This window comes from Carcharodon carcharias, chromosome 9 (assembly GCF_017639515.1).
Source record: "Carcharodon carcharias isolate sCarCar2 chromosome 9, sCarCar2.pri, whole genome shotgun sequence".
NCBI lineage: Eukaryota > Metazoa > Chordata > Chondrichthyes > Lamniformes > Lamnidae > Carcharodon > Carcharodon carcharias.
Window position 1 is genome coordinate 94,172,194 of NC_054475.1, and position 24,751 is coordinate 94,196,944.

The 24,751-nt window shown below is 42.2% G+C and overlaps 1 protein-coding gene across 3 annotated transcripts in view; it reads left to right on the forward strand.

Annotated features, from left to right (window-relative positions):
• LOC121282197 (protein Shroom4-like) overlaps positions 1-24,751 on the forward strand; it is a 149,076-nt gene that overhangs the window by 96,418 nt on the left and 27,907 nt on the right. For all 3 annotated transcript variants that reach the window (XM_041195773.1, XM_041195775.1, XM_041195776.1), the window contains 3 exons: positions 3,133-3,197; positions 11,884-13,569; positions 22,462-22,974. In XM_041195773.1, coding sequence (XP_041051707.1) covers positions 3,133-3,197; positions 11,884-13,569; positions 22,462-22,974 — 2,264 coding nt within the window. The remainder of the gene's footprint in view (positions 1-3,132; positions 3,198-11,883; positions 13,570-22,461; positions 22,975-24,751) is intronic.

Consider the following 24,751-nt stretch of genomic DNA (forward strand, 5'->3'; position numbering starts at 1 on the left):
AAGTTTGTTAATTTTTTTCAATCTTTTTCCTAATATAGGGACATTAAGACAATTTGTAATGGTGCTGTTGCCTCTCTGGGAGCAGCCAGTTAAGACTAGGTAAAGGAACTTGAACTTTGCTGATCTCTCGCTCAGCATGATATGATTTGTTTATGATTCGTTAAATATGCCAGGGACAAAGAGATAGTGTTCTGTTTCCAATTAATTATAGACACAATATTGAAGACATTAATTCTGCATTGTTTATTTTGGGAAAGGTTATTAGTAAAGGTATTTTTCTGCCTACCTTGATTTCTTTGTGATGTGTCAGTTACTGTCAGTGGGGAAGCATTGTGCTACCAGCTTCTCCAGTGCTGTCCAATAGAGTTAAATTCATATAAGTTAAAACACACAAACAGATTCTTGGGTCCAACCCTTCAATTTTTTTTCCTTCATCCAGCCGTCAAATCTATGTTGACATAGTTACTTCTGCAATCACTAACCCTGGAATTGAATTCCACATCTTCATAACTTTTCATATAAAGTAGTTTCTCCTGCATTCTGTTCTTAAATTTTTTGCATTTAAGCTTTTATCTTTGTGGGGTCTCATTCTTCACCACTTAACCTACTGGAAATGTTCTGCTTCTGTTTACCCAAATCACAAATTTTAATATTTTTAAACACGTCCAACATATCCTGTAACCTGTATTGTCCATTGAAAAATAATGCAATTTTTCAAGAATTCTTCATATTACTATTTCCTCAAACTAGACAGCATCCCAGTCAATCTGTGCTTACCCATATCTAAAGCCTCTATATACTCGAAGGTGTAAAAGTAGTCTTTTGGGTTTACTTTGTTGATTTATTTTCTTTTTCTTTTCATTCTTTCACGGAATGAGTGTGTTGCTGGCAAGGCAGCATTTGTTGCCCTTTCCTAATTGCCCTTGAGAAGGTGGTGATGAGCTGCCACCTTAATTCACTGCAGAAGGTACATTCGGTGCAGTTAGGGAGTTCCAGGTTTTTGACTCAGCGCCAATGGGGATATAATTCCAAGTCAGGTTGGTGTGTTTGGAGGGGAACTTGTAAGTGGTGGTGTTCCCGTGTGTCCACTGCCCTTGTCCTTCTAGTTGGAGGTCCCTGAGAAACTCCTGCAGCAAAGTCTTGGGGCTGAGATGTTTGGCCTCCAACAACTATAAGCATCTTCCTTTGTGCTTGGAATGACTCTAACCAGTGAAGAGCTTTCCTTTCATTCCCATTGACTCCAATTTTGCAATGGCTCCTTGATGCTAGGTCAAATGCTGCCTTGATGTCAAAGGCAATCATTTTCACCTTAGCTTTTGAGTTCAGCTCACATGCTGCGTGAAAATGGGCTAGACTGTGATAAGTCCTCCTGTTGACATAATTGAATAACCTACTTATATTTGTGGCTCATATAAGAAATTACACTCAATATTGCTGAAAAGAGAGACCTGTTGCTGAAGCTTTTCAGCTTTCACTAATTGGGGCAGATGCAAGAATGACAAATGGTCACAATCTTTACTACAAGAAAAAAGGGTGTTGATTGGTCGGCAAGTCGACTCTCGCTGAGGTGTTACCATTGCGATAGCAATGGGAAAATGCAGGCTCTCTAAACTGCCGGGTAATCCATAAAAGGCGCAAGAGTTGAACATATTCCTTTCATTTGCAGAGAATGGGATTCTGAATGTGAATCTATGTTGCTTCTAACAAGTGTAAATGAGTCACATTACGAGCTCATGATTATCTTAAATTGGTTGTTAGTGTAGTTATTAGCGTACTCAGGATTGTTCAGCAAGTGCTTCCCACGTGTAGAAAATAACATCTAACAGACATTTTGTTTTGGGTTTTGCAAGCGTGGGCTGGTGGAGTACTTTGCCAATTACCTGAAAAGTGCCCAGTCTACCTCAAAATACCCTGGAAAGGTAAAGTATCCCAAAAATTTGAACAACAGGGTTACGCAAGCCATATCATGCTGCCACTGCAGTGGCTATGCAAGTGGTATTTTCCATAACAGGCTGCTGCCGTCAATCCAAAAAGGCATTCTGCCCGCCACACAATTGAGCAACACTGAATATGAACTTCAGTGTCAGTGCACTACCAGGTTTATAGGCTGTAATCCCAATGTTCGGCTGATGTAATCAAACAGCATTTTCCTGTGGTAGTACCTAGGTTGTACATCCTAATGATCAGCTGATGGAATCAAATAGCATTTTCCTTCAGTTGTTCATAATAGACAGAGTACAGACCATACTCAACAGTTCATGTTTGCAAAACCCAAACATCTGTTAGATTTGATTCCATGATTGGGTGGCACTTGCTGAACAATCCTAAGTGTGCTATTGGCTACACTAACCAACCAATTTAAGATAACCAGTCGAGCTCATAACATGATACAATTACACTTCCTAGAACTAACATAAATTCATAAACAAGGACCTATTCTCTGCAAACAAAAGGAATAAGTTCAAGCCTTGTGCCTTTCTTGAATGACCTGGGAGCTTGAGGGGCCCAAAGTGCCCAGTTGCTTTATCCATGGCAACACCTCAATCAATCAGAGTCGATTTGTCAACCAATCAGCACCCTTTTCTCCTGTAATGTAAATTGCTATCATTTGAAGTCTGGAATTCTTGCATTTGTCCTGATGAGTGCAAGATGAAAAGCTTCGGCAACATCTCTCTTCAGCAATGTTCAGGTTCTGTACTATCAAATTACGCTCGGTTTAGGCAGGAGAGGACTGCCAGTGGGAATTGTACCACAGCATTAGTCAGCAGCTTCAGCATCTTTTGTGAAATGAAAGAAACAGTAATGAAAAATGTGAGTTACATGACAAAAACTGATGAGCAATTGGAGTGTGATTCTGGTATTGAGGTATTTTTCTGGAGCATTTTCATTATCAAATGAATAGACTGTGTTTCTAGTACAGTCGACCCTCCTAGGACTGTACCGCAGAGCTTTTTTCAGGTTCCAAATACTCTGTCCAGTCATTGTGATATGTTTACTTTAGTTGCTAATTAAAGGAACTGTCTCACTCTAGCTAGCAAGAGTAAAGCCAAGACAATGCTGATGTGTTTTCCAACTGTGCTGTAAATAGAGTTGCGGATGTTTCTCTGTACTGACTGGCAATCTTCTTTGCAGGGATATCCGGTGGAAAATCTGGATCAGACTGAGATAATAAACAGGAAGTTTACTCCATCACAAAGGTAGGAGCTTAGTGATTAATTCCATGGAACTCCTTTATCCTTCCCTGCCCACCATTCAGTTTAAGATGACAAAATATTTAAACCTTGCATGGCTATGTTGGGTTTTAAAGCATATTTCTGATTTAGGAATATCCTCCACCCTCAGGCTCAGTACAGTCTAAACTTAGTCAAGGATTAGATCCTTTAGCTCATGTTCTCCTGCCAGCTTACAAGTACCCGCCATTAAAAGCCCTGCTGTCCCCAATGACCTAAAGGGAACTAGAGCTTCAAATGTGAAAGATCCTGATAGGAAGCAATTGGCTAACTGATAACATCGATCCTGAACTGTCTGCCTAACTCAGGGGAGCTCATAATATAGGCCCATTATTGCCCATCTCCTCTTCATCTATGACCTTTGGCAGAACTGCTGCTCCATGGAAGTAGATTTCTATTTAGACCTTTGGCATCTTGTCAAAGCTCAGATTCAGTGAAGTGTTCTCTCGTTACTCAGCGGGAGAAAGCAATGCATTAATATTAGAAAACTGTCCCAGCACCCACTGCACAAGTGAAAAGGCCTTATTGATAGTTTAATAGAGTTACCACTCCTCTATTTTCATTTCTCCCCTTTTCAGCCGAGAAAGTTCTCCACTCAGCATCTGGTCAGCCTCCTTTTTAAATCAGTGGCTGTTTTTGTGGGGAATTGTGGATGTGTCCATCCCATTGTTTTAACACTTAAGTGTGCCCTGAGCAAGACACTCATAGTACAGTATCATGGCCTTGTTTTATGGGTCTGACTTTACTAAACTTGCTATACATCTTATTTCTGTGATGTCATAATATCTGTATTTCACAAACTCCACATACTATGAAAACATGGTTCATTCATAATACCACATGTTAATCTAAAAAGTTCTTGCCTTTCTACAACTTCTCACTCTTTCTTGAACAATGTGTAACATTTCTCTGTTTACCTCAATTGTTATCAAAGAAATTGTTAATCTACATTTACCAGTTTTGTAGCTCCTCCCTTACTGAACCTAATTAAAGTATTTCTCAGCTAATGCTTCCATGTTTGAGTCAACAGCTTCAAAAGTTTAAAAAAAGATTTGCATTTATTTTCCATTTATTCAAGTGATGTGGGTGCCACTGGGAAGGCCAGCATTTATTGCCCACCCCTTGAAGGTGGTGGTTAACCTGCCTTCCTTACCTGCTCTGTCCAGCATCTGACCCAGGAACAATTTAAAGGCAATCACTATGCTGTTAGCGTCTGTAAGTAAAAGAAATGCTATAAACCACTGATAATCACTATGAAACCAATGCTCGAATCAGCCTGCAATGCGCAAGGGTCCCAGCTGATGCCACCTTTAACGGACCTGATCTGCTTCCTCACCTCCTTGGACTCTGGTTTGAACTCAGATTGTGTGTGAAGATGACGACTCTGAACTGGTAACTTCAGTCAGGGCTCATGTGAACTTGGATTTCACATCAAAACCAGTTGGCACATATTGAGCCGCAGCAAACCAAGAGATCATACATAGGGAACAGACTCAGAGTTTGGGGCATTTCTCACAGGGCATACTGCTGTAAACTCAGCTCAGCAATAATATTTCTAAACCACATATTGAGCTTGGATTCGGTAAATGTTTTCATAGAATAATAGGAACTACAGCAAAAGAGAAGGTCATTCACCCCATGATGCTGCCAATCTCTCCCGTAACCCTATTCAACACCTAGCCCCAAGAACTTTTTATATTCCTCCTTTTTCAAATACATTTTTGATTCCCTTTAAAATTAAGTTCTAGTCTGTACTTCAATAACCATATGGTAAAATATTCCACAGTGTAATAGCTTTCAGAGCAAGAGGAGGGAGACGATGGTGTAGTGGTATTGTCACTGGGCTAGTAATCCAGAGACCCAAGGTAATGCTCTGGGAACCCAGGTTCGAATCCCACGCGGCGGGAATTTGAATTCAATAAAACTCTGGAATTTAAAGTCTGATGACCATGAAACCATTGTCGATTGTTGTAAAAACCTATCTGGTTCACTAATATCCTTTTAGGGAAAGAAATCTGTCGTCCTTACCTGGCTTACATGTGATTTCAGTCCCACAGCAATGTGGCAGACTCTTAAATGGTCTCTGAAATGGCCTAGCAAGCCACTCAGTTGTAACGAACCACTACAAAAAAGGGAGGAAACCAGACGGACCACCCGACATCAACCTATGCACCGGAAACAACAGCGACAATTGCAGCCTTGTTGACCCTGCAAAGTTCTCCTTACTAACATCTGGTGGCTAGTGCCAAAATTGGGAGAGCTGTTTCACAGACTAGTCAAGCAACAGCCTGACATAGTCATCCTCACAGAATCATACCTTACAGATAATGTCCCAGACACCACCATCACCATCCCTGGATATGTCCTGTCCCACCGTCAGGACAGACCCAGCAGAGGTGGCACCACAGTCAGAAGGGAGTTGTCCTGGGATTCCTCAACATCGATTCCGGACCACATGAAGTCTCATAGCATCAGGTCAAACATGGGCAAGGAAACCTCCTGATTACAATGTACTACCCTCCCTCAGCTGATGAATCAGTGCTCTTCCATCATTTGGAGGAAGCACTGAGGGCGGCAAGGGCGCAGAATATTCTCTGGGTGAGGGACTTCAATGTCCATCACCAAGAGTGGCTTGGCAGCACCAAACTGACGGAGCTGGCTGAGTCCTAAAGGACATAACGGCTAGACTGGGTCTGTGGCAGGAGGTGAGGGAACCAACAAGAGGGAAAAACATACATCATCTCACCAACCTACCTGCCGCAGATGCATCTGTCCATGACAGTATCAGTAGGAGTGACCACCACACAGTCATTGTGGAGACAAAGTCCTACCTTCACATTGAGGATACCCTCCATTGTGTTGTGTAGCACTGCCTCTGTGCTAAATGGGATAGATTTAGAACAGATCTTGCCACTGAAAACTGGGCATCTATGAGGCGCTATGGTCTAATGATGAGCACCATCAGCAGCAGCAGAATTGTACTCAAACACAATCTGTAACCTCATGGCCTGTAACCTCTGCCATTACCATCAAGCCAGGGGATCAACTCTGGTTCAATGAAGAGTGTAGGAGGGTATTCCAGAAGCAGCACCAGGTGTACCTAAAGATGAGGGGTCAACCTGATGAAGCTATAAAACAGAGCTACTTGCATGTCAAACAGCATAAGCAGCAAGTAATAGACAGAGCTAAGCGATCCCACAACCAACAGATCAGATCCAAGCTCTGCAGTCCTGCCACATCCACTCGCGAATGGTGGTGGACAATTAAGCAATTCACTGGAGGAAGAGGCTCCACAAATATCCCCATGCGCAGTGATGGAGGAGCCCAGCACAGCAGTGCATAAGATAAGGCTGAAGCATTCGCAAAAATCTTCAGCCAGAAGTGCCAAGTGGATGATCCATCTCGGCCTCCTCCGGAGGTCTCCAGCATCACAGATGCCAGTCTTCAGCCAATTCAATTCACTCCATGTGATATCAAGAAATGGCTGAAGGCACTGGATACTGCAAAGACTATGGGCCCTGACAATATTCCGGCAATAATACTGAAGACTTCTGCTCCAGAACTTGCTGCACTCATAGCCAAGCTGCTCCAGAACAGCTACAAAACTGGCATCTACCCGGCTATGTGGAAAATTGCCCAGGTATGTCCTGTACACACAAAGCAAGACAAATCCAACCCACCCCATCAGTCTACTCTTCATCAGTAAAGTAATGGAAGGGGTCATCAACAGTGCTATCAAGGGGCACTGGCTTTGAAATAACCTGCTCACTGATGCCCAGTTTGGGTTTCGCCAGCGCCACTCAGCTCCTGACCTTGTTACAGCCTTGTTTCAAACATGGACAAAAGAGCTGAACTCCTGAGGTGAGGTGAGAGTGACTGCCCTTGACCATCAAGGCAGCATTTGACCAAGTGTGGCATCAAGGAGCCCTAGCAAAATTCGAGTCAATGGGAATTAGGGAAAACTCTCTGGTTGGAGTCATACCTAGCACAAAGGAAGATGGTTGTGGTTGTTGGTCAGTCATCTCAGCTCCAGGGTATCACTGCAGGAGTTGCTCAGGGTAATGTCCTAGGCCCAGCCATCTTCAGCTGTTTATCAATGACCTTCCTTCCATCGTAAGGTCAGAGGTGGGGATGTTCAATGATGATTGCACAATGTTCAGCACTGTTCGTGACTTCTCAGATACTGAAGCAGTCCATGTCCAAATCCATGACCTGGACAATATCCGGGCTTGGGCTGACAAGTGGCAAGTAACATTCACCCCACCCAAGTGTCAGGCAATGACCATCTCCAGCAAGGGAGAATCTAACCATCGCCCCTTGATGTTCAATGGCATTACCATCACTGAATCCCCCACTTTCAATATCCTGGGGGTTACCATTGACCAGAAACTGAACTGGACCAGTCATATAAATACTGTGGCTACAAGAGCAGGTCAGAGGCTAGGAATTGTGTGACAAGTAACTCGCCTCCTGACTCCCCAAAGCCTGTCCACCATCTACAAGGCACCAGTGTGATGGAATGCTCCCCACTTGCCTGGATGAGTGCAGCTCCTACAACACTGAAGAAGCTAGACACCGTCCAGGACAAAGCCGTCCGCTTGATTGGCACCATATCCATAAACATTCACTCCCTCTACAACCGATGCACAGTCGGAGCAATGTATGCCATCTATAAGATGCACTACAGGAATTCACCAAGGCTCCTAAAACAGCACCTTCCAAACCCAAGACCACTACCACCTAGAAGGGCAAGGGCAGCAGGTAGATGGGAACATCACCAACTGGAAGCTCCCCTCCAAGTCACTCACCATCCTGACTTGGAAATTCATCAGCGTTCCTTTACTGTCACTGGGTCAAAATCCTGGAACTCCCTAACAGCACTGTGGGCGTACCTACACCACATGGACTGCTGCGTTCAAGAAAACAGCTCACCACCTCCTTCCCAAGGACAACGAGGGATGGGCAATAAGTGCTGGCCCAGCCAGCGAAGCCCACATCCCATGAATGAATAAAAAAAAAAGCTTTCCTCTTCCCTTCCAGTTTGTTTCATCCATCGAAAATCCTAGTTTCCCATTCTGGATTCACTCGTTAATCTTTTTCTATTTATCCACAGTAAGGGCTCTGGCTTCCATTTAGCCCCTTTACTGGCTGCTCCCCTCTCACTGTTGCTCCCACACAGCAACGTGCTTTTGCAACTCCCAGCTCTGTGGGAAATGCCAGCCTGCTACCAACTGCGCTCCACACGATCGTGGCTCTCTTTGGTGGTGGTCGAGAGATTTTGCCAAGCTTCATGCTTTAAGAATGACCAGTAACATCACAGAGTGGGGGCCAGGCACTTTGTGGGAAATTTAAGTAGCTGATCTCCCAAGGCTGCTGGAAGCACAGCTCGGGGGAGAAGTATCCCTGGTTCCAAGAAACCCCTGGGAGGATTAGGAATCCCACAACACACTTTACTGGCAGTAGCCCAGGTTTTGTCAGCTTGTAAACATCATTACCTTCACTGTCCCCAAGATCCCTATCGATTTCTGCTTTATGATCTTGAGAAAAAGCACCCTTCTCTGTGATGCTAATGCTGATTTGAGGCATTCCACCATTTCTACTTCCATAAATCATGAGTGCCGAAGGCACAATTGTTATTTCCATTTTTTAGTGCTAACATTCATTGCCTTGAATTTTTTTCTAATCCACCAGTTCCTGACAAGCCTTCCAATTTTAAAAAATATATTTCTGAAGTGATTCATCATATCCTTAAAATATCTCAAACTGCCTAACACAATGAATTACTTTTGAACCACAACTTATGCTTTTCCTCCCTTTAATTTTTCTATTCATCTAAGGAACTCCAGCCATCTTTGACAATTTTGCCCTTTCTTAATATTATATTGAATTTCCAGTTTGAATTAGGTGCTCAAAAGATTTTAAACCACAATCTTGTGACTGAGGGGCACTCCTATTCTTCTAACCACAGCCCCTCCACCAATCTTCCCCATCTTGATTATGCCCTCATATCCAATAATTCTGAAAGGCTGTTTTGAATGGCACAAAGACAATGCCTACTCTAGTTAATCCCATGTAGACTCAGATGTGTTTGCTGGAAATGTTAGACAGCATTGGGTCCCTGGGATGCACAGATTAGCACAACTCTTGATGCTAGCTGTGAGCAAATTAATTTCCTCAATACGCTGCAGAGCCATGTGGACGAAACATCTCTGGAACTGAGAAATAACAGATAATCTGGGGCTCTTCTCACCCCATTTCTTAATTCTCATCAATGAGCCAACTAATGTAAGAGGGTAGATAGAACCGTAGAAAAGTTACAGCACAGAAGGAGGCCATTCAGCCCATCTTGTCCATGCCAGCCCAAGGACACCCAGGTGCCCTTTCTAATCCCACCTTGCTGCACCTGGCCCATAGCCCTGCAGCTTACAGCATTTTAGGTGCAGATTCAGGTACTTTTTAAAAGAGTTCAAAGTTTCTGCTTCTACCACCAACTTGGGCAATGAATTCCAGCCACCCACAACACTCTGCATAAAAAAATTCCTCCTCATATCCCCCTTACACCTTTTGCTATTTATTTTGAATCTATGTCCCCTAGTTCTAGAATTCTCCATCAAGGGAAACAATTTTATCCTGTCCACTCTGTCTATTCCCCTCATAATTTTGTACACCTCAATCAAGTCACCTCTCAGCCTTCTTTGTTCTGAGGAAAATAACCCCAACCTATCCAATCTCTCCTCGTAGCTACACTTTTTTTAACCCTGGCAACATTCTTGTAATCCTCCTCTGCACTCTCCACAGAGCTATTACATCCTTCCTATAATGTGGTGACCAGAACTGCACACAATACTCCAGTTGTGGCCTCACCAGTGTTTTATACAATTCCAACATTATATACTTATTTTTATATTCTATACCTCTGCCAATGAAGGAGAGCATTCCATATGCCTTCTTTACAACCTTGTCTACTTGAACTGCTGCCTTCAGGGACCTGTGTACTTGTACGCCAAGATCTCTCACTTCAGCTACCCCTCTTAGTATATTCCCATTTGTTTTGTAATCCCTGTAACTGTTTGACCGCCCTAAATGTATGACCTCACACTTCTCTATGTTAAAATCCATCTGCTACTTTACCGCCCACTCCATCAACCCATCTATATCGTTTTGGAGATTATGGCTATCCTCTACACTATCCACTACTCAGCAAATTTTCATGTCATCTGCAAATTTCCCAATCATGCCCCCACGTTCATGTCCAAATCATTAGTATATGACACAAACAGCAAGGGTCCCAACACCGAGCCCTGTGGAACACTACTTGAGTCAACTTTCCATTCGCAAGGGCATCCATCGACCATTACTTTTTGTTTCCTGTTACAAAGCCAACCTTTTATCCAGATTGCCACATTACCCTGAATCCCATGGGCTTTTACTTTCCTGACCAAGCTGCCATGCGGGACCTTGTCAAATACCTTGCTAAAATCCATGTACACAACATCCACTGCACTACCTTCATCAACTCTTCTTGTCGCTCCCTCAAAGAATTCAATCAAATTTGTGAGGCAAGACCTTCCTTTAACAAATCCATGCTGACCATCCCTGACTAGTCCATGCCTTTCCACATGACAGTTAATCCTACTCTCAGGATTGATTCTACTAATTTACTCACCACCGATTGTAAGACTAACTGGCATATAATTGTTTGGCATTTCCTTTGATCCCTTTTTAAACAATGGAACTATGTTTGCATTTTTCCAGTCCTCCGGTACCTCCCCTGTATCTAGTGAAGATTCGAAAATCATCCTCAGAGCATCTTCCCTAACTTACTTCAGCAGCCTCAGAAACAATCCATCTGGCCCTGGTGACTTATTAACTTTCAAGGATTTCAACCCTTCGAGTACTTTCTCTCTCTTTATGGCTATCCTATCCAATATCATGCAGTGTTCTTCCTGGATTACTATATCTAGATCCTCCCTTTCCTTTGTAAACACAGAGACAAAATATTAATTCAAAACCCTTCCCACAGCCTCTGCATCTACACACAAATTTCCATCTTCATCTCTGATAGGTCCCACTTTTTCCTTAACTAACCTTTTAGCATTTATGTATTGGTAAAACTTCTTTGGGTTATCTTTAACTTTACTTGCTAATCTTTTCTCATGCCCTCTCTTTGATTTCCTTATTTCCTTTTTTACTTCGTCCCTGCCCTTCCTATATTCGTCTAGGCTATTTGCAGTGCTTAGTTCTTTGTGCCTATCATACACTTTCTTTTTCTGTTTGATCTTCCCCTGTATTCCTCAAGACAACCAGGGAGGTCTAGATTTGGCAGTACCGCTCTTATTTTTGTTTTAAAAAAAAAGTGTACTTTCAAAACTAGACAAAGCAACTCTGACCAATGGGATCATTAGTGAAAGTAGACAGATCTTAACCATCCTCTTCTGCACAACATCTGTACAATCAAACCTCGGGGTCTAAGACAAAGCAAAAAAATTAGAATTTTTTTAGTCAAATGGCAAAGCCATACCAACAGATCACTGCGTACTCATGCAAGTTTAATTCAATTGAGGCATACAATAGCTTCATAAAATATTTATTTGTATGTAACTTTTAATCAACTAAATTGATTACGATAAAATTAATGTTTGGTGCCTTTCAGAGAGATGAAGACACTGAGTGTTGGTAACGTGCAAGAAACATTTTCTGAAATGAATTCAAAAGAGAGCCTCACGGATGAGTGGGACAAACTAACAAGGAAGCCAAAATGGGAAACATCTGCTTGGGAGAGGCCCAGCATAGCTACTACAGTGCCAGGGAATTTCTCAGAGTATGCCCCGCAGTACCAACAGAGAGAAGGGCTTACCTGCAAATGTTCCACATGCCATTTTAGTTGTGGATCACTGGGCATAACGAACAAATTTGAAGAAGGGAAGGTTGTTCCACATGATTCAGAGATGAATAGACATGAAGATTTATCTACTAACAAGAAGAAGAAAGGGCCCCCACCTCAAAGACCACCACCACCAGATTGGGAGAAGTATCGGTTGCAGAAATTGACTCGACATGAATTGCCAGATTTGGAAAAGTACCAGTCTCTGAAATTGTCCCACCACGAACTGGCAGATTTGGAAAAGTACCAGTCTCGGAACCTGCCCCAACATGAATTGCCAGATTTTGAAAAGTACCAATCCCGGAAGTTATCCCAACATGAACTGGCGGATTTAGAAAAATACCAGTCCTGGAAACAGTTCCAACAGGAATTGGCAGATTTGGAAAAGTACCGGTCCCAGAACTTGTCCCAATACGAACTGGCAGATTTGGAAAAATACCAGTCCCGGAAACTCTCCCAACATGAATTGCCAGATTTGGAAAAGTACCAGTCTCGGAAACTCTCCCAACATGAATTGCCAGATTTGGAAAAGTACCAGTCTTGGAAACCCTCCCAACATGAATTGCCAGATTTGGAAAAGTACCAGTCTCGGAAACTCTCCCAACATGAATTGCCAGATTTGGAAAAGTACCAGTCTCGGAAACCCTCCCAACATGAATTGCCAGATTTGGAAAAGTACCAGTCTCGGAAACTCTCCCAACATGAATTGCCAGATTTGGAAAAGTACCAGTCTCGGAAACCCTCCCAACATGAATTGCCAGATTTGGAAAAGTACCAGTCTCGGAAACTGTCCCAACACGAACTGGCAGATTTGGAAAAGTACCAGTCTCGGAAACTGTCCCAACACGAACTGGCAGATTTTGAAAAATACCAATCACGGAAACCAGCTCAACATGAACTGGCAGGTGTGGATGATTACCAGACCCATAAATTGTCTCCACATGAAATGCAAGACTTACGCAAGTACCAATTTCGGAAACTGTCCCTACATGAATTTCCAGATTTGGAAAAATACCAGAACCGGAAACTGTCGTTACATGAATCCTGGAATTGGTCTCGAGATGAATTGCCAGATTTGGATAAATATTGGTCACGGAGAGGTACACAGTTTGAATTAGATCCTGCGCTGATCTCTCAGCCCACATCAATGAATTGGAAGAGGTCAGAACAAATTTCTGATAGAGAGACATTGGTTTATTCAGATCTGTCTCCAAGCCCTGCGTCTGCTATGGACACTGCAACACGATATTCTCACCCACCACAGCTGTGTGCAGACTACCTAATGGGCCTTGATTACAGGTATCCAGGATCCAATTTCATTGATCCAAGATGTTTAATATCCTCCTCTGTAATTCCTGTTCCAGGTGAACATTTGATCTCTTCATTGTATAATCATAAGTCACAGAGACCAATGATGAAATTGGTAACATCCATGGAGAGTGATGTCACATCAAGGTAATTGTATAAAAACTAATATTGAACATTACTGAGAGTCCGTTTGAAACTGCAGGGGAAGTTTTCCACCACCAACTGTAACCATCCCACCCCCCCCACTGCCCCCCAATGCCACTGCCAACCAAGTACCCAAATTAGAATATGGTATTATATTAACATTTTCTGGTAAAAAGATGAACCAAGGACTTATAGGCTGGATAAACACCATCAAGTCTGTGTTAATTATACTCCTAAATTGATCTCTTTGAGCTGAGAGTGATTTATGCTTTGATACACATAGTAACAAGTGAAGAGAGCACTCAGAGTATCTCTCTGCCACACTGTGTTAACTCAGTGTTATTATAATTATGCAGCTCTTCCTTGAGGCTTTTTCCTGCCTGGTTGTTCTCTGGGAAAGCTGGGAAAATAAATCTTACTATTAAGAACTTCCACCTCACCTAGAGGGTTTCAGGCTGACCCATATCCAACAGCCTGCTCTGAAAACTCTACTCATATTTTTATAGCTGTGAGACAATCCACAACATTCTAAAGTAATCAACAATATTCTAAATAATACAACCCACAACATTCTAAAAGAAAAAGTCAATTCACCCTCTCTCCTAATGTTAACAAATTCTTCAAAAAAGGTCCAGATCTTCAAAAACTAATCCATTCTTCCCTAAGCCATGCCCTATCCGTGTAACAAGTTTCATTGATATGCATCCATTAGTTTGTGAGAGATTGTTTACAAACAGAATAACAAACTGACTTGTCTTTCCTAAGGCAAACTTTACCATCTACTGTCCATCTCTGTTCAATGGCATGGTTAAAATTAGGAACTTGCTGCAAGAGGGTCATGGCACATTTCTAATTTCTATTACTTCTATGTTGTCCTCCATAAGGAAAAGTATTTTTCACTTGCTTTAAGAATCCAGAAGTTAGAGAAGTGAATGGAGCTGTAAAATAACTAACAACTCTTTTGCCTTAAGGTTACATACTGAAAACTGAGTATAGATTTATGTTAGTAGACCCATGCTACTTTCCTTTCAGAACCTTAATAAATATCCAAACTTTGGCTTTCATTTCCCATGAAATCCGGACAATGTCACCTTTCTCAATTCTGGCTTTCTCATTTGGTTTAGGTCTCAGTCACTTGGGGCCACAGTTGTTCTAGCACAATTGAACTCAGTGCCCCAGGCTAGAAATAGGAAACATCAGTACAGTACTGCCACAATTGAACTCTGTGCCCCAGGCCAGAAAGGAGAAAAATCAGCCAGATACCCACTCTGGGTTTTGATAGCTATTGGAAAGTATTCATATATAAATGTCTGGTTAAAAACAGTACAATGTTTGGCTGTGATTCCACATTTGGATGACCTGTTCATACACATGGACAATATACCAGTACCTATTTAATCAAGAGCCAGCTTCAGGTGGGGAGAAATGGTTAGAAAAGAGGCACGGATTTTTACTTTATAAACATGTTTTTTAGCTGAGTAGAGAATGCTATTTATCAGGACATGGCAATTTTTACTACCTGTTGTCGGTTTTCTTGGACCTGAACATTCAATGGAATATAGGAAGGATTCTGTATTCTAAAGACAGCAGCTTTTCATGTGTAATTCATAACCCCTGACCTCCGTTTGTGAGGAGGAAAAGCCCCATTGTGTGTGTTTGCAATGTGCAGTTCTATTTCCAGTCACTGCTTGTGCAATTTTAGCATTGTTTCAAAGAATATGCACAATATGAGGCACATTTAAGGGCTGTTCTGTATTGATTTAAGGCATCTTGTAACAAGTTCGGAGCCTCCTTATAATTAACATACTCAGTCTTTCACTTTTCTGGAAGTTTCCTCTCCTGAAGACACTGACTGCAGTTGGGGTGTGGTTTCACAGGTGGCAGCTGCACTCTAGCACCTCACACAAATGGCTATTATTCATATGTGAGCCTTATGCAGAGTGCTGGCAAGCTCGTCAAGGCTGGGTGGTGTAATTGCTTAACTTAATCCTGTCCACATATGCACTTTCTAGCAGGAGTCAGCAATTAGGAGTGGACTTAGAGTGATTATTTGTCCCTTGTTTTTTTTTCTGCTCCCATGGATTCTGTGGCCAACTGTAGCATTCCAATAGCTTCCCTGCAGAGATTAGCTAACATGGACTTTTATGGATTGTTTGGCTCAATGCCCCACCAGATGTGTGGCTGACTTCATTCCAAGCTATCAAGAGACCTGAGTTAAATTGTTTCTAAATGATGCTGTGAAATAAGGCAACATTTTAGCAGTTAGGTAGCTGATATGTTGTGTTTTAAAATGGCTGTCCAACATGTGACATCTAGAGGTAAAGTGGGCACTGGCACTTTTGATGTGATAATAGCACATGATATAAGAAGTGTCATTCTTGAATGTAGAGATTTCGGACAGATGGGGTGCCCTGCCTAAGCTTCAATTTAATTACTCGCTTTGTGATTGTATTACGACACTCTCCTCTGGCTAAAGACGAGGAATGAGCATTTAGACACTTCCAACGCAAACCCATTGAACAGAATTTTATCTGATACAGTGACAGGTTCAAGTTGTTAATGAGTCCAGCTTTATGCAGCATTGAAAAGTTTTAATAATGTCGCTGCCAATGATTAGCCACACAATGGAAAAGATCAGAATGTAGAAACATGGCCCACAGACTTAGAGTTCTTAGCTGGGTTAATCCATTTAGTTCTTTGCGGCTTTGTCTACATTGCCTTTCACTTCCTTTCTTTTGTCAGCACTTGATTAAATACTCCACAAACTCTATCACATATCTATTGTGTTTAGATTGATACTGGCAGTTACATCAGGTAGTGAGACTGGGTCTGAATCTTGCTTTGTGGGAAATGGAACCAGGGTTGTTGCCCATAGCAGAGAAAGTTTGAAGAGGACTTATCCTGAGAGACTCATGGCAAGTTTGAACACAGAGCTATAGAGCGGCATTGGCAGAAGCTAAGAAGAAACCTGCAGCTTCTCGCTACAGAAAGCAAGTGGCATGGAAGAAACAGAATACATTTCTGAAATAAGCAAATTGAATAACTCATTGCTGTGGCTACTCTTTTCTCTTGTGATGGGATATGACAGAAGCATGAGACCATATTTCCAGTGAACTTGTTTTGCATTTTAGGCACTAAAATTCACCAAAAAGGTGCTTGCAATAAAGGATAATCAGACAAGTTTCTTTCCCTTGATTATTATCTACTGACTCCTGCTGAAGGAATATGTGTGTAGTTATAGGGTGAGGACAGAATTGGACTTGGCTCTGATAGCCTCTATGATCTAGAAATCTCCGTGGCACCAATGCCCCATTTCCCAATTTTAGTTTGAATTTGGCATCAAGTCAAGCGAACATGACATCATCAAACAGGCTAAGCAGCCAATCACATTGAAGGATTCTCATGGACCGAAAACCAATAGAACCACTGAATCTATGCACTTTTAATTTTTGTTATGGATAGGGAGAGAGATGTGGGATAATTTCCCCCTTTTTCCATCTCTTGGCTGACCACAACAATGTAGTGTTTTAACCCTTTGAGTTCTGAGACTTTAAAGAATAGACACAAACAGGCTTTCTTATAAGTTTAAATCAAAATAAACGTTAAATGTTTATTTCCCACAACATCCAAAATGTAATCTCAACAACACTCAACTCCTCTCATACTAAATACACACACGCAAAAACAGATGATTTCTAAAGATGTAGAATGCACAAGCATGCCCTGGAATTCCTTGAAGGATTTAAAAAAATGTCACTTCTCCTCTGTCTTAAAGATGGTAGATGAAATGTTGCAAGCCTAAAGGATCTGCTTTTGAAGTTTTGAAGAAAAAATGAAGTAGGAGGTTTCTGATGATGTATTCACACTGGTTCACCCCAAACAGCAGCAAGCTTCTGGCTTTCCAGTCGAAGTTTGTCGAAACCCTGTACTGAAGAGCTATACTCTGGCAGGTAAAATGAACAAGCCCCAATTCTCTGCCTAAGGTGACTTTTGAGACAGGGTTCCTCCCTTATGCGGGGTGAGAGATGATTTCCCCCTATTTTTCCTATCCCAGACTGACCTGCACTCGCCTGTTTTTGTGGATTCATAAGTTACTTCCAGGTATTTCTTATCACAGGCTAGTTTGTGTCATGTGATATCCGTGTCAATGTTTTCCGTTTTCCATTGTCCATGCAATGGGTTGACAGCTAAGCAGTTCATCACATGATGAAGGGTGTTTGCTATCTCATCAACACCCCAGCTGTAATTAGCTCCTGAAGTGCCTTTATTTGAAATTCTATCTTCATGAGGCCAGCCAGTCAGGCAGCTATTGTAATTTTAAGAACAGAACAAAAAAAAAACCTGGAAAAACTCCGCAGGTCTGGCAACATCTACGGAGAGGAGCACAGTTAACATTTTGAGTCCGAATGACCCTTTTGTTTTGGATTTCCAGCATCCTCAGTTTTTTGCTTTTATCATTGTAATTTTAAGTCCGTTCCATTTCAAATGGTGAGGGATAGTCAGTCAGCACCTGGGAAGGCATTTACATTTTAAGTAACTTCTCAGGGATATGATCAGATATTTCTGATTCTGTATAGAAACCATAAAAGAAGTCACCTGATTCGCTCGAATTCATTTTGTGAAGATAGTGTTCATATCCCATGTTGCTTAAAAATAAAATGTCCATCTCCCAATTAGCCTTATGGGCATTTGACGTAACCATAATGTTTTTAACTTTTACTGAGTGTGAAATGAATGATTAGGACATTAATATGGGGTTAGAGTAGAAGCTAAAATATCTTAAAAACTTTATTGTTTTTAAAATATGTGGAATTCCTTAAAATGGAGAAATTTGACATTCAAAGAAATATATGAGGCTGTTTAGCAGCAATTAAAAACCCAGTCAACAAGGTATAACTTTTTCAAGGAATTCTACAGTGAGACTAAGAGTGGGAATTCTTCAGTTCAATTTTTTTTCTAATTGATTGTATACTGGAGGGAGCTCAACAGCGTAGCCTATGGAGAAGCTTGGAATCACTGATAGCACTTTCTGGATCTCAGCATTATTTTACATGTGCGCAGACTCCAGGGAGAGAATTTTCTCCCCGTAGGGGGGCTGCGGGGGCATGTGCACAGACAATCACCCACCACCTCCAATCGGCTGTGTGCTGCCATTTTACATAGGCTGTCCGATTAAGGCCCGCCAGTGTGACGCGCACATGGAAACACTGAGTGCTCCCTGTGCGGGTGGGGGAAGGAGGCTGAGTCACGCATGCGTGCGAAAGAGCGCAGAAATCTCCCTGAGGCACGGAGCTGCCTCGGGGAGTTTAATTTCATTTTGAAAAATTTAAATAGAGGGGAAAAAAAATTTAAGATGTCCCCTCGTGACGGTGTCACATGAGCTGGGACATATCAATGAATTTTAATTTAAAAATTTGTTTGATTTATAAATCCTTCATGAAAATTCATCCCGCCCGCCAACCTTAAGGTTAGACGGGCAGCTCTGTTAATTATTTTAATTAGTTTTTAAGTGGCCTTAATAGGACAGTCCGGCGGGCACACAGCCGATTCCGTTACATGCCTGCAAAACTGAAGATCGGGATGACATGTGGTGATGTCGGGACGCACGTCCAATGTCATCATGCGTCATTTTACATGTTGGCGAGCAGGGCCCATCCCTGCACACTGATCTGAAGATTCTGGCCCAGAAGTTGCTGTCAGTTTCAGGGCAGCAATGCTGATGAACACTTAACAGTTTTACCATTTTTACCACAGCAAAATGTGGGTTGAAGTAGAAAGCCTTAGTTTTAACATTTTGTTATAAACAGAAAATTACATTCATCATTTGCACGCACTGTTGACACACCAGAGGTTTTACAAAAAGAGGGTGTGGTGGAGGGAGAATAAATGTCATCAAACAGGAGTTAGGAAGACAAAAACAAAAATTGCTGGAAAAACTCAGCAGGTCTGACAGCATCTGTGGAGAGAAAGGCAGAGTTAACGTTTCGAGTCTGTATGACTTCAGAGTTAGGAAGAGTTGAGAGGTGATAGAAGATGTAGTTTGAGGAAGCTGCTTTGATAAGTCTTTCGCTAGTGGGTCGATAATGGGGTATAAATATGGCAAAGTGGAAAGGTTGAGTAAGAGAATGCCATGATTTCATGGAGAGCTTGGGGATGGTGGCTGGGGGCCTGGAGCAGGGATTGAACACAGAGTTAGACCAGAGTTAAAAGAATGAAGGGTTTGAGCTGGAATGTAAGGCCAGAGAAAGTTTCTGGGGCCAGTGTGCTAAGGCCATGAAAAGACTAGTAAATGAGAACAAAGCACTTTTTTCCTACACAAATGGTAGTGGAAACCTGGAATTATTTGACCCAAAAGATTATGGATGATTGGTCAATTGAAATTTTCAAGACTAAGTCTGACAGTTGTTGTTAAATCAAAGGATATGAAACAAGGCAGGTAAATGGAGCTGAGGTACATGATCTAATTTAATGGTGGAACAGGCCAAGGATCTCAATGGCCTACTCCTGTACTTTTGTTTCTGTGTCCTTTCATTTGAAGATATCTTGCACATTTAAAGGTATATTTTGGGCAATGTTGCATGAACACAGCGTTCAGTCTGAAAGCACTGGAGGTGAGGTCTGGATAAGCAACTCAATGATAGAGTATGACCGAGAAAAGAACTGTCTCTTCAGGGCTAGTTTCACGTTGAGCGTTCATGCAGAAGTGTCTTGGATGCTTTGACATTTTGAGGAGACTAAAGTTTATAATTGCTTTCTGGCAGATAATTGAATTTGATTTAAATTGAAATGTAATTATTTTTGAGGAATTATAGCTGAGAATGACAAGTAACTTGCTCCTTAGTCTAATGGACCGATTAGGAATGTTGTTCCCTGGAAGTGACAGACCACTAGTGTGATTGCCATTTTAAATTGATGAGCTAGGGTAGAGCGAGCTGCACCTGACTTGTGCTGTAACTGACTTGAGCACTCTGCTGATGCTACTTGCCTAAAAGTAGAAAAGTGTCATTCTCCAGCACTGAGCTTGGCGAACGCACAAGAAGTTCATAAAATCTTTTCAGGTGATTGCCAGTCCCCTCCACTACCCCTCATGCCCCATTTGGTTTGTAGAGGTACAGCTCATGGGCACTGATAGTCCTGTGGTACCTTGTTGTATGAGTGTAGACTGTATTAGCAGGCTATTCAACTCTTAGAGTAGATAAGGTTCAGGAGAGATTTGATAGAGATGTTCAAATTCCTGACTGGTTTTGATAGAGTAAATACGGAGAATGACATTCCAGCGGCAGGAGGGTCAGTAATCACAGGACATAGATTTAAAGTAATTGGCAAAAGAATCAGAAGTGATATGAGGGAAAGAAAATACACAGCAAGTTATTTTGATCTAGAAGATGCTGCTGGAAAGGATAGTGGATTCAATAATGGACCAAACCTCCTGAGGAGCGGCAATCACCGTCAGATTGCCACTTCGCTCCTATTTTCTTGCCTAACACTGGAGCTCCGCATTTCTGGCACAGAATTCAGAACCAAGTCTCCTCAGTCATGCAAAGTGTACCTGTTCTGGGAGTCCTTCCTCGTAGTGCAGGTTCCCCTTTTTATAGCACTAGCTGCTGTATTCTGGTAAGTCTTCTCATTCACTAACACACTGAAAAGCTTTGGGACTTTAAATAGCTTTTCAGTGTGTTAGTGAATGTGTGCAAGTGAGATGATTGAGTAGGTGTCAGCTGGATAGAGTGGCAGGTGGGGAGGGTGGTAGGGTGATGAGATCCGGTCAGGAGGTAGTGGGAGGATCGGGAGGGAATTGGAGATTCAGAGGGAATCGGGGATGGTGTTAATTGCATAGTTACCTAAGAGTTAGATATGTTTTCTGTTCATCTAACATTCCCTGATAACTCTCCAGGTAAGAGAGTTAGAACGCCCTAAAGTCTCCAACTCTAACTCAAAGTAGGAGACTTTTTCAGATGGTCACAGGGAGCTGCGGAATTGTCCATCGGGAGCTGGGGAGTTGTCCGTCGAAAGCTGAAACATCCTAGGCAATTTCCGCAAATATGTTGTGTCCACTAGCGCATCTTCTGGGGTACGTCCGGTCTTCCCCCAACGGGAGACTGGAATATCTGGGCTACTAACTTTCAAAGAGCAACTGGTTCAATACTTGAAGAAGTATCTGCAGACTGTGGGGAAAGAGGAAGAGTGGAATTAATAAATTCTTTCCAAGATCTGGCACAGGCACATTGGGCCAAATGGCCTCCTTCCGTGCTGTATCATTATATGGTTATTGTTGAACTCAGTAATGTTTCCACAAATGTAGATCTTCCAACAATAGTTACTGGATGATGATTAGCACAAGGAATCCTCACTATTTATTTTTCCCCTTTTCTTCTATCCCAACCCCTTGCTACAGCTCGTGGACATTGGGGCCAATTGTAGTATTCTAACACTGACCCAGCTGAGATTAATGCACTCAGTACACATAGTGGACTGAACCTGAAATCTTCTAGTTTGTATGACTCATCGGCTGGGATTTTCCGGCCCCATTGCGGGTGGGACCCACTGCAGGTGAGGCAGTGCCCCAGCCAGAAGTCCATTGACTTACAATGGGACCAGAAGATCCCGGCAGTGGGTGGGTGCAGAAAATCCCGCCCATCACATTTGAGGAGCCCCAAAATCCTAATTTTAAATGTGTATTCAATGAAGTGTGTCCAGTCCAGCAGCCAATGAATCCCTTTGAGGCTGGTGACATCCCATTAGTGATTTCAGTGATCACCTCTGCAGAGAGTTTTATCGTACTATATATGTCTGATGCTGCCAATCTTTGAGCTGCATGTCAGTGGCTTAGTTGATGCATAAGTTCAGAGATCACTGGTGTGCAGCATCATCTACTATTAATTTCTGTTTCCTTAGAACTCAAAAATTAATTGATCCGGTGGGAGAGATGGCATCCAGAGGAGGAAGAAACCGGCCCTTTGAAGGAGACCGACTCTATCACCCACACAACATGGCACCTACAAAGAATGAGGTGGATCTGGGCTGTCAGAGATGTGGGGAGTCATACTTGAGTATTGTCAGCAGACAGGATGAGAGGTGGAAAGATTCTGAGGTTTTCTTAAAACCTGGCAACAAACCACTAAGAAACACGATGAAAAGCCCCTCTCATGATCCCGGTGAGGGAATTGAGACAGTGAGATGCTGTTCGGATGTGAAGAACAGACCACCTACTGAGCTGACCTCAGAGGAGCTGGTGAGAGACATTGCAGAGAAAGACCGGTCTCTGGCAGACATACTGGATCCTAACTCGAAGATGAAGAGTGCTGTAGGCCTGATGGGTGGAATCTTTCCGGAAAGCAAAGAGGAACTGTCATGGGTACGTGAGCAGAAGAAACGGAATCCACTACAGCTGAGCCTTAAACAGGAGAAGTAAGTCTCTTCTTGATCTTACTGGTTCACATGTATTGTTATTTGAACTTAAGATCCAGGTCTAATCCCCAATCTGTGCTGCGTTAGCTGATCCCACTCTAGGCAGCAATTGAGCACAATTTGCCTCCATAATCTTGGGTTACAGAAGGGGGGAAAAAAACCATGCAGGTTCCTACCCCTGATTAGTATCCAGTGAGCCAGCAAAGTATGTATGTGCTTAATAGATGTTAGGTGAGAATAGGTTTAGATTCAGTTGTGATTCTTCTCCCATGGTAGAATGGGCATCTGCCAAAAAAATAGCCACTCTGGCAAGGTACCAGAGTGATGCTGTGCCTGAGAAATCACACTTTAGCAAAAGGCTGGTAAAATTGGTATCACTGTGCTGGCAATAGGATGATGCATCCATTTCCCTCCTCTGTCATGCTTATGGTCTAATTTGGAGCTTAACTATGAGCAGCTTTACAATGAGAATTTTATTTAACACAGATATGTTCCATATGATATCTCTTTAATTCAGTTCCAGATGTGCACGATAGCTCCTACAAAATGCTTCCACACGTAAAAATAGATGATATGGTTACTCAGGGACAGATGTGGATGTTTCTCAATGTTGTAAGTTGAGGTGTATTTGGGCACTGGAACAGATGCAGTCAGCTAACAATGAAACATTTAGTTTCTGGGAAGTGCACAAGTGTTTATTATCTTCCCCCAACCCTTCTTCTCAAAGAACATCACTCAAGTGCTTATCAGTATCCTTCTGTGACATCATTATCACTTCCCCACACCACCACCCCTGCCAGATATTAACCAGATTGCATAAATCATGAAATATATTGCCTTTCCTTCAGTGACACTGGGTCAAAATCTTTGAATTCCCTTCCTGAAAGCAGTGAGTTACCTACACCAGATGGATGCAGCAGTTCAAGGTGGCTCATCACTACCTTCTCAAGGTTAGTTAAGGATGAGCAACAAATGTTGGCCTAGAAGGCGACGTTCATATCCCCTGAAAGAATTTTTAAAAACTCCAACACTTTAGTGCTACAGAATGATCCCAATTCACTTTCACGTGGCAAATAGATTCAAATCTGACCACTCTGCACTGCATCTCTGCCATTTGCAATTTTTTTGTCTTTTGTTCAACAGCCCCAGTCAGCAATGAAGTCTGCCGAGCATTTACACTACTGTGGTTGACTATATTGCTGCTTATGAAGAGCAAACATTTTAAAAAGGAACAAAAATATGCAATCAGATTGATGTTTTAAAAAAACTTGTCATGTTTATTGGGCTTAGTGCGATGCAAGTGCTTTGAGCAGGGGTGTTGATCTCCACTTGGGAACTGATTTCAGTCAAACAGCTTCTTTGGCAAGATGAATAGGATTGAGGACCTACTTCTAGGCTTCAGTCAATGCCATTCAGAAACCAATTAGCAAGAGGTGCACAAGAATTGGGTAGGCGAGTTACTAGCTTGATTTTCAATGTTCTACTGATGTAGTAGCATCTACCTTAGCCAAATGGAATATAATTGGCCTTGTGGCAAAGCTTAAGAATGAAATTTTTTTCCTCCACTTTTGAGGTACTCCTGTGTAACCTGCCAAAATAAAATTCAAGTCACAAGTTGGAAAAAGCAAGAACTAATTTGGCAAAGTTTTTATTATAAAGTCTCTTGATCCATGTTGAGACTTTGTGTGTCAGCTGTGACTCAGCTGGTAGCACACTTGCCTTTGAGTCAGAAGGTTGTGGGTTCAAGTCCCACTCCAGGATTTGAACATGAACAGGC